This window comes from Centruroides sculpturatus, unplaced genomic scaffold (assembly GCF_000671375.1).
Source record: "Centruroides sculpturatus isolate CEXI.00-Female unplaced genomic scaffold, Cexi_2.0 scaffold1269, whole genome shotgun sequence".
NCBI classification, from domain to species: Eukaryota; Metazoa; Arthropoda; class Arachnida; order Scorpiones; family Buthidae; genus Centruroides; species Centruroides sculpturatus.
The window spans coordinates 43,736-54,643 of NW_019385472.1; the positions used below are offsets into that span (position 1 = coordinate 43,736).

General features: G+C 29.2%; 1 protein-coding gene across 1 annotated transcript in view; it reads left to right on the forward strand.

Moving 5' to 3' along the window:
• LOC111639299 (double-stranded RNA-specific adenosine deaminase-like) overlaps window positions 1-10,908 on the forward strand; it is a 124,133-nt gene that overhangs the window by 43,709 nt on the left and 69,516 nt on the right. The window contains exon 5 of the mRNA XM_023385147.1: window positions 2,402-2,557. Coding sequence (XP_023240915.1) covers window positions 2,402-2,557 — 156 coding nt within the window. The remainder of the gene's footprint in view (window positions 1-2,401; window positions 2,558-10,908) is intronic.

A 10,908-nucleotide genomic window follows, 5' to 3' on the forward strand; every position in this document is an offset into this window, starting at 1 on the left:
AAAACAAATGAAAAATGCGAACTAATGTAACGTCGTATGGTGAGTTTTTGTTCGTATCGTGGAGCAAAAATATGTTCGAATTTCATGTCGTATCCTGAAAATTTCGTATGCTGGGGCGTTCGTAACCTGAGGTACCACTGTAATAATCTAAAAAAATACTTTATTTTTAGAAATAAATTTATTAACCTGCCATTTACTCACATTTTTAGAAAATTAAAATGTTGTATTTCCTTACTTTAAGATGAACTTTACTTGTTTTTATGGGTCTGAAGTAGAGACATGTCTTAAAATCAATGGAATTTTATATTAACACTTCAAATAATAATTGTTGAAAGCAGATCACACGATATGGATATGTACCAATAAATGTTTTTATCTGTAATTTTCAAATGGTCACATCAATTCAAATGAACATTGCTGGTCTTGAGCATTTAATTTAATCACTTCTTAGTGTTTAAAATACTTTCAAGATGATGATGATGATATGAAATGTTAAAACAAATAGTTATTGTAGTTATGGACTTTGGCGGCCATGTGTTCCCAGACCTGTACAGCATGGAGGAGTGCTGGTTGAATTGCACCCCTGTAAATAAGCTTAGTAACATTAGGGCCAAGGCCCCATGTGTTCCTAGCAATACTAATGAGGGCGTTGGCTATATTTTTAGCTTTCTGTGATGTATTTGATATGGGGTGTGAAGTCAAGTCTCTTGTCAAGAATAACACCTAAATATTTAATTTCTGTCATATGCTTTATTCTGTGAGCACCTATTTGAAGGGTAAACTTCCTGATGAGTAGTGCGTTCCTATCAACTATCATGCTTTCACATTTGTCTGTGTTAATGGGTTGCTTATGCTTAATATACCACTGGTGAATGTTATTGAGACTGTTGTTGCTTATATCCTGTAAGTGTTCACTGTTCCTCTGTGAAGCTAGGATAATTGGGGTCATCCGCATAACCCTGTATGCAGCAGTCAGGAGGCAAAATGTCATTTAAGTGCAGAATAGAGTTATAGGCTATGTTCCAGAGACAGGATCAGACCTGGATCCCTGAGGACAGCCTCGAGTGATGGGGTATTACTATGTTATTTTGTGTTGTATAAACATCTGCACTCCTGTTGCTAAGATAGGACTGAAGATGTTTGTAAAGGACTGTTTTTAAACTACAGTAAAACTTCATTAATTCATAATAATTTAAAAGACTAGATTTGTTTATTTTAATTTAGGCTTTAACAACTATTACTATTCTTAGACAGATGCATCAAGATGTAATCAAGGAGCAGTTAGAAAAGGAATCACAAAAAATTAGCTTTTTTTTTTTTACTTTAAATTAGTAAATGTTGATAATGACAAGAATAATGTTGGTATTACTTTTGCATTGTAAAAGTTTATTAAACCACTGTATTTGTTCATTTAAAGTACATAGTAAAATTTGACTTTAAGTATGTTTTTTTGGACCATATAAAATGCATTTGAGTAAAATCTTTACTGTATATTTGCAGAATGACTGCCATACCGGTTTATCTGGGGAGCCCATGAAATCAGCTATTTCTGTATGGTAAACCAGCATACTGGTTTATCCTGGGGAATGCTGGCATGTTGGTTTAAGTGAGATTATACATCCCTCTCCAGAGGGTGCATTTAAAAAAATGAACAAATTACATCATATAAAAACTGAAGCTGTCAGCATTACATCAAAAACTATGATTATATGTTTAATTTCTTCATTTTGTCTTCTTTCTAATGATGTAAAAACTTATGGAATACTGAAAGTGTTTTTTGTATATATTTTATTGTTATTTCATTCAAAAATGCAAAAATAAACACATTTAATTTAAGAAACTCACTGTATATTATCTCAGCTTACACCGATTAACATTGGCTTTGTGTGAAATTTGAAAAGGTTTATTTTTAAGATTGAGGTAGATGATCAATTTAGCCCATACTGACTGACTACCACTATCATTATTACTACTACCACTACTACTATTACTACTACTACCACCACCATCAATATGTCATTACTTGTTTTGTGTTAAAATCAGGAAGAGAGTTTTTGTTTACAAGTCAGTCTAATTATAATGTTGTTGTTTTATTGTATTTGGAAGAATGCTTTCTTTAACATTTAATTAACAACTAATTTTATTAGATCCAATTAATTTTATATTTTAGTTGCAGTTTAACTGGCATGCTAAGAACTCTGGGGTTTCTGGCATGCTGGTCTCTCACGTTTATATGCAGCATGACAGTCATTTCACAAAAATATTGTATTATTTTGAACTTTTACTAATTCAGACTAGGCTTTCCCAAATTAAGTCAGATTACTGACCTTTTACTGTATAATTAATGTAAAATTTTTTTAGAGCACTTTGAAATTACACTCAATTCTATAAATAATTTCAGGTATTTATATCAACAATTAAAAGCATACCACCAAGGAAAAGAAAATTCAATCTTTGAACTATGTGAAGATGGCAAAACTTTAAAGATCTGTAGTGAAATAACATTTCATTTGTACATTTCAACTGCTCCTTGTGGAGACGCTGCTCTTTTTGCACAGTAAGTTATTTTTATATGAAAATCATAAAATTAAATTTAGATTTCAAGTAAAAATTCAATGAAAAATTCCAGAAAAAAAATTCACTTAATTTATAAATAATAATTAGAAACATTGCTTTAGATATATTTAATTATTCTAATATATAATAATTAATTACAATAATATAAATGTTTACAAATTATTTTTTAAAAATATATATTTAGTTGATAAAATACAATGTTAAATTTTAAAAAAATTATTAGGATGATGGATTATGAAGGTTTGATTTGATTTTATAAGTACCAAGTTCTTTTCCCTTTCATTCTGGATTGCCTATGTTAATACATAATCACTGTAATATCACAGCCATAAAAAGAAAAATTTTAGTATTAAAACTTTTAATTTAAATACATTCTGATTGTCACCTTCTTAGAGAACAGTAATTTTTATATTTCTCTTAATTGATTTTGTCATTATTTTGATACAATTTTGATTAGGAAATTTAATCAAGTAGGCTTGTTTGTTTGTTTTGTTAAGTTATGGCAATGCAACACTTGGGCAATCTGCCTTTCAGGAGGTCTTGTTTAAGGATAACTGGTCTCTATTCAGGCATTACAGTCATGGGGAAAACTTGGAAAACTCCATGTGGCTATCCTGTTTTGGCAAGGCACGAACCCACAACCAAACTCCCAGTGTTTGGGGAATGGAACTGCTTGGCCACTGGTGGGCCTTAATCAAGTAGGACCAGAAGTAGAAGGAAAACTGTGAAACTCAAGGAAGGCAATGGGAAGCCATTTTGGTGTTCTTGCCAAGGTTTGTCATCATGAAGAGGAACAATCAAATAATGGTCTCTAGTCCTAGACAACCCTTAAAGGCGGCAGGGCTGTGGAGTCGGAGTTTTGGTTTTTGAGTCATAGTTGTCAAAAAATCCGCCAACTCTGACTTTTTTTTACTTCCCAACTTGTTATGTATATAAAAACAGAAAAATATTGGAATCATGTCAAATTTGTCCCACTGCATTTTTGCAAATCTACACATTTAGAGACCTCCTGAACTCAAAAAATGTTAAATAAAGGGAGAAATTTCTGTGTGTGTGTGTGCTGGCATTTAATTTGTTTAATTTCTTTATTCTCTGTTCTGAGACATTAAACAATAACTCAGAATGGGTAAAGTTTAAGAATCTAAATTTGGCATAGTAGCTTATAAAGGGGCATTAATGCTATTAAATTTTTGTTCTTAATTAAAGATAGACAGGATGGAGACAGAAGTCATGTGTCATATTTCCAGTGTGGTCGGACTTCATGACTATTTTATTTGTTATTAGTGTTTACAATTTTTTTTATAAAACTCATCTGATAGATTGGTTTAATATATGTTTATAAAGGAAATCAATAAAACTGTTAATTTTACTTATTATAGTCTTGTTTATTTACCACACTTAATTTTATCAGTTAGTTAGTTATCATCAATATGTGACTCTAAGTGATTACAGTAAACAAGTTCCACTGTACAACTAAAATGAAAATAGTCTATACTTATAGTGAATAACAAAGTGATAATACTGTTTGTGTACCCTGTGAAATTTTTGTGAAATGAACCTCTGTATAATAAATTTTTGTTAAAATAGTATTAATATTTTGTTAAATAAAATTAACAGAATAAATATAAAGCACGTTCAATAGAAAACCAGGAAAAGGCCATTATTAGTTGGAAGAATGAACAATAGTGTAGTAATTTCCACTCGTGAAGCTTCTAAATCAGAAGTAACAGTAACTGCAACTGTCAACATTGGTGATGCATGAAAACATAGAACAATGGATGGATAAAATGGCAATGCCTCTACAGTAATTCATGAAGCAAGAGCAATGTAGTGTTGTCTGATTTTTTATAAAAAATAACCAATTTACATCCACTGGTACATTCAGGTACATTTCATTTTGGTTTTTTTTTTCTTTCTTTATTTATTAATGTCTAAAAATCTGTTTGATTCCTCATTAGCACTATTGAACATCCAAATACACTTGTTACAACTGTAGGGGGGTGCTTTTGACAGTGCTCGCTGTTGGTGTGTTTTATCTATGACTTACTGTTACGAACTACAATTTAACTGGTTGCCATTAATTAATTGACTTTATTGAGGATGTCTTTTTTCTACTGTGATACTTTTTATTTAATTTTGTTCTTTTTGCTATTATTGGAGGAGTTGAACTTTACCCAGGTCCAATGTCTTGTATACCACCTTCTTCACCTTGCAATAAAACTTTGACTTCTGCTGGTAAATGTTGTCAATCTCCAAGTGAACTGATGTTGAAATCATCTCAACTGGATGACTATTTTGCAACTCAGGATATTCCTTCTCAACTACCTCAGAAGATTCTGTATTTTCTCGAGGAACATTTTGATACTATTCTATCGAAATTTGACTGGCTGTCTAATTTACATAAGGAGTACAATGAACATCTATCTCGCCTGGAAGGAGAAATTACCGAACTTTTACCTTTTAAAACTGTATGTATGGATAAATTTTCTCTTCAGAATTATGATATAGACTCTGTACATGATTCGAAGAAAAATAACATTATTGTTTCTGGTTTGAGTGGTAATGAAGAAGAATTAGTTAATAATGCTAATGGCTTTATTGAATTATTTAATTCAATAAATTAGATTGTTTGATTTAAAAAGAATCCTTATTTTTAAAAAGTCAATTTAAAGAATGGAATTTTTAAATTTTGGAACACTCAGTAAACTGTTCAATTTGAATATGCAGATCCTGAAGCAGGCACATAAACTAGGCCAAAAACATTTATTTTTAATAAAGTATTGCTGGAAGATATAAGGAAGGTTGAGATTGATTATTGTGTGATATGCTTCGTATTGTAACAATGCAACTGCATTTCTCATAATCCACATAAGTTTCCTGATGATGTTCTACAAATTTGTAACATCACGATGTTTTTTGTACAAACTTATATACATTATGGTAACTTGTTTGTAATTTTTTTTTCCCCTATATAGTTGTAACACACAAAGTTGAAAAGGGACATAATTGTCTGAAATGCATTCTCAAAGGAATAAAAAGTTTTTCAAAAGTTTGTCCTCCTTTTACTGATGGTATAATAAGTCTAGTAAAAAAAAGAAAAGCCACCTTAGTGCTCATATAATTGAAGATTGATTATTGTTACAATTTGAAGAATTTAGAGATGCCTGCAATTTGAAGATAGAACAACAACAACAACAGAACATCTTCAATCTTATAAATTACAGCATTTTCACACCTTTGAAGTTGTTTTATAAGAAACTTCTATAAACAAATGGCTCTAGTTGAAAATGTTACAACTGTTGAATAGATGGTCCCATTTTGTCACAGATGTTTGTTCAGGCTATACATAAAAGCAAACATGCAGAATATGATGCCAAAGTATTTTATGACTCTAAAATTGTTTATATATATACAGTAGACCCCCCCTATAACGCTTAGATACGTTCCACGCTAATCGAATTTTACGTTATAGGAACGATTAAATACATGATCCAATCGCAGCCTGATAGGTGGGAACTTTACGGACTAAGGCTGTTCGAAAGGTTTTCTTCTATAAAATTAACCGATTCTAGACTAATTCCACTCAACATTTCCAAAACATGTATAATTTTTTGNGATAGGATGTAACGGAAGTTATTTTTAGATTAAAGATCACAAATTAATCTGTGATCTTTAAAACATATAATTCAGCAAAAATATTCCATGCAGCTGGAAAAAATTTTTTTTTGCAGACCTGTGTTATCTATGAATTTTTTTTTAAATTTTAAAGTTTTTGATAAACATTATATTGTTTCGGATTCTGCATTGGAGACGTAACAGATGAATAACTTTTGGTAATAAAAATATATAGCAAATTTTGTTTATATATTTCCTACTTCCTACTTCTATGATTTGGTAATTATTTTTCTCTCTGATTTTTATTCTATGTATTTCAAATAAAGTGAGTCATCAGTAAGGAAAATATTTTTAAATTCTTAGTAATATCTATCCTATAAGGTTTTCTATATTTTCTAATTATTTAGAGAACTGTCTGTGCATTAGATGTTTTTCAATTTTTAAATTATCGATTTGTAATTTTAAATTGTCAGACTTTCCATTTTTTGAAACTGAATTTTATTTTCTCATATAGTTCTATGGATTAGATTCAAATCTTCTTTTATAGATTTCATTTGGGTGGATAGTTTATCATTCGAAGTATTAATCAATTCCGAAATTTTTTCCCATAAATCTGCTGTTAAAATATTACTCAAATTTATCAAAGTGGATGGATTAGTTATATTAGACTCACCTGGGAAATTTTGCAGGATTTGTGAATTTATTTCCATATGAGGATTGTTGATTTCTAGTGATAATTCTTGTAATTCTTTTTCCATTAACAAATTATAATCCGTTATAAGTTTGGAATTTGATGTGTCTGGTTGATTCTTTTTGCTATTCTGTTTGGTTCAGTTGAGTGGAGGTCTTCCACATTTAATTGGTGAATGGTGCATACTTATCAGTTCTTAATATTTCTTCAGAATAATGATTTCTAGTTAGTATTATTCACTTTTGATTAATTTGATTAGTTAATTTAGAGAAATACACTAGTTTCCCAGTTAATGTCAAGAGCAAGAACAAAGTCACCAGCAGCACACACATCCAAGACACCCCCCCCTTTTTCAAAATCTCATCAGATTTATTATTATTAGTGATGGGATGATTAATCAGAATCAGAAATATCAGAAAATTTCTGGGAATTAGAATTGAGAAAATCTCATCATGATTTCTGATTTTTAAAAATGATTCTTCCACATTTCATAAGAAAATTAATTTTTGTTTTAGTCAAAGATTAAAAATTTTAAAATTACAATATTAACAATAATATATTAGTTTATTGGAAACTTTCACATCAACAAAACAGGGAGTATATGACATATGTCATGGTGAACTCACCGTGACATTTGTCATGACAGACATTTTTCTTGCATAGTCCAGCAGATTCCAACTTATTTTTATCGTGGAACCTTTATCACCTTAGTAAAACATGTTGGAACCCTGACAATTCTTAATGATTATAAATAAAACAGAAAATAGAAACACAAAAAATAATTTATTAAAAATGCAATTGATAGATTAATAATGGAAAGCAAATATTACTTATTTCAAACTGGTCATTAATGTTTTTTCCTTTCAATATTTTAAACAGTGTGCTAGTGCTAGATTTGTACTGTTGTTTGTATCGACCTTTTTGGTCTACTTGTCACTATAAACATTAGAAGTACAGTACTTGCTACATTTTTCTTCAAAACTCTTCTCTCAGCCAATGCTCTGATTTTTTAATTTGGGGGTATGCTTATACTAAAAGCGTTATAAATTTATATGATTTCAACTATATTTTTATATGAAAAATACTTAAAATATTGCAAAACTCTAATAATCTTTGACTGATATGCTCACTTATATGCTGTACAGTTGCACTACAACACATTACAGATGATGGGACATTAAACCCCTTGACGACACTTATCATCCATTCAACATGAGTATCCCGGCACTAGTATTGTAGTATGTACAGTACCATGAGGTGTCTGACTGGCCACACTTGTCATTAGATTCAATAGGCTTATGCTGCAGATATGGATGAATTAAAGCATATTTAACAGTTATATTATTATTTATATGTTGGATACTTTTAAAGTTATTTTTTAAAATGATTTTCTAGCTTTATGTTAAGTTTTACCATATTTACAGCTTTCATTATCTTCTCAAACATTATATTATGATTTTTGTTCATTCTGTTACCTATAAATTGGTCCCCACTGTTTATATAGCTACAGATAACTCTGGCACATATGTAGGATGTCATGAGAGTACTCAACTCAAGACTACAACAATTACACTTCATATCTCAAATTTGCATTGGCACATTTATACATCACTAGATTGAACAGATTTTATTGGCAGAACCCTAGAGTCAATTGGATCAAAATAATTTAACTACTAAACACATATTAAACACTTACATAGTGATATATCTATATAAATATTAAAAGCAAAATGTTCCATTATCATTACACACAAATAACACAAATTTTAAAATTAATTTGATTTATGATTTAAAATTTCAAAACAACTTTTAACCTATTTTTAAAAACATTGTTTTAATTTTCGATTGATTTGACTTTAATTTTAATTAATTTGATTTTACTTTTACTTTTGGTTTTAATGTAAAGACCAGAGTTTTAATTATTATTTTTAATATTTATTTAATTTTGCCTGCATTTTTTTGAATCCCCTTAATTACAATTTTTTAAATTAATTGCAACTCTGTTTTTTCTTTTGCAATATAACTATAGAAACTGTTTTAAGGTTGTTTTGCACAAAAGATAATAAAATTTTAATTTATTTTAAGTTTTTAGTAATTTCACTAATTTTTGTTTCATAAAGTTGCCTGCTTTTTAAAATTTTTAATTATAAGCTAGTTAACATTGATTGAACTATCGGGCTATCTAGTTTCAAATTAAGGCCGGCAGTTGGCAAAAATATTTAAATGTTGGCAAGACATTTTAAAATGTAAACAAAATTATATTTTACTTGAAAAATACTGAATATTAAAAATAATTTTATATAATATGTTTATTTATAATGATAAAACGACTTGCTTATTATAACTATGAAAGTTTTTATGATTCACAGACGATGCTATAATAAATTAAATTTTCAAATGCTGTTTGCATGTTTTTGAGTTAAAAATAATTGTTTGCACTAAGTTTAATGCTGTTTTGAGATTTAAAAATTGATTTTTCAAGATGAGTCGGTCTAGATATTTGTTGCTTGAGTGAATGAATTCAAAAATCAGTTAACTCATGATGATGATATTTGTTCAGCTTGTTGCATCATTTGCCAAACTTCATTTAGTATTAAATACAATGGAGTTAAATTATTTACAAGACATGCCTGTTGCAAAAAGTGTGAAAAAAGTGCAACTTCTCATTTACTTTCTCCTCTCTCATCATTTCATTGTCAATGAATCAGTTTTCAAAGATGGCAACCCTACATGACATGATGGGATAGCTTGTTCAGTTAAAAAGGAATTAGCTGTAATTTCTTCAAGGATAGTGTTGTAATATTAACTTTATTGAAAATAAGCTTACAACTTTATTTTGTAGTACACAATAAAAGCATGCGTATCCACATATAAATGGAGAATTTTCATGTTTCTTTTGAGAGATTGATTCTGGATTTCTCAATAGTTTTTCATTCGTAAGCTTGATGTTTATTAATGAATGTACTGTGCTCATAATGTAAATCATAAATTTTTCTAAACTAAAAGTTTAGAAAGTATTTTCCAATTTCAATATGATTCCTGATTCTAATTCAAAAGAATTAGAGTCAGGAATCATATTGAAATTGGGAAAAATTTTGGTATTGTCCCACTACTAATTATTATTATTATTATTATTATTATTATTAACAACAACTGTAATTGGAAAAAAAAGGAGGGGGTAATAAAATTTCAAGAGCCCTTGAAGGGGGTCAACAGTCAAAAAACTTTAGGAGTGATGTTTTAGATATTCAGATATTTTATATATTTTTATTATATACCAAAATTTGATTATAAAATTACAGTTAAATTCTTCATTAACTGTTGTGTAAGTTCTTCATTAACTGAGTTGTTTTTTTAATATAAAAGTATTATAATCAGAGAAACTTCTTAACATATAGGCATTAAAATAAAAATAACTTTAAAAACTCACGCCAATATTTGTATAACTTATGGATACAAATTCACTGAGTTCAGCGTTAATAAAGTTTCTTTAGTATTAACACAAGCACTTTCAAGCACTTTATTAATGCTGGACTCAGTGAATTTGTATCCATAAGTTAGGCATTAAAATAATTTAACACCTACATGTTAAGAAGTTTCTCCTATTAAATGATCTGTTTGCTGTCCATTTCTGAATTATAGTATTATAATCAATGTAAAATAGCATTTATGTTGATAAAAAATTTATTAATTGTTGCATTGAAAATTTTTTTAACTTTTTATATTAGGTAATCGATGTATAAGTGGTCAACAGCTAAGTCAGGATGGTCATGTAGTAAATGATTCCCATGCAGAAGTTGTTACGAGAAGAGGCTTCTTAAGGTATTATATTTTGATTAATTCAAATATTTTATTGTATACTGGCACAATGAAGTGACTTTTCTTCAACACTGGGCAAGTTTCAATCTTTATTCAGTCTTATTCTAACTGAATAAAGATTGAAACTTGCCCAGTGTTGAAGAAAAGTCACTTCATTGTGCCAGTATACAATACATAAATACAACACGGTTTCGACAACAACAACA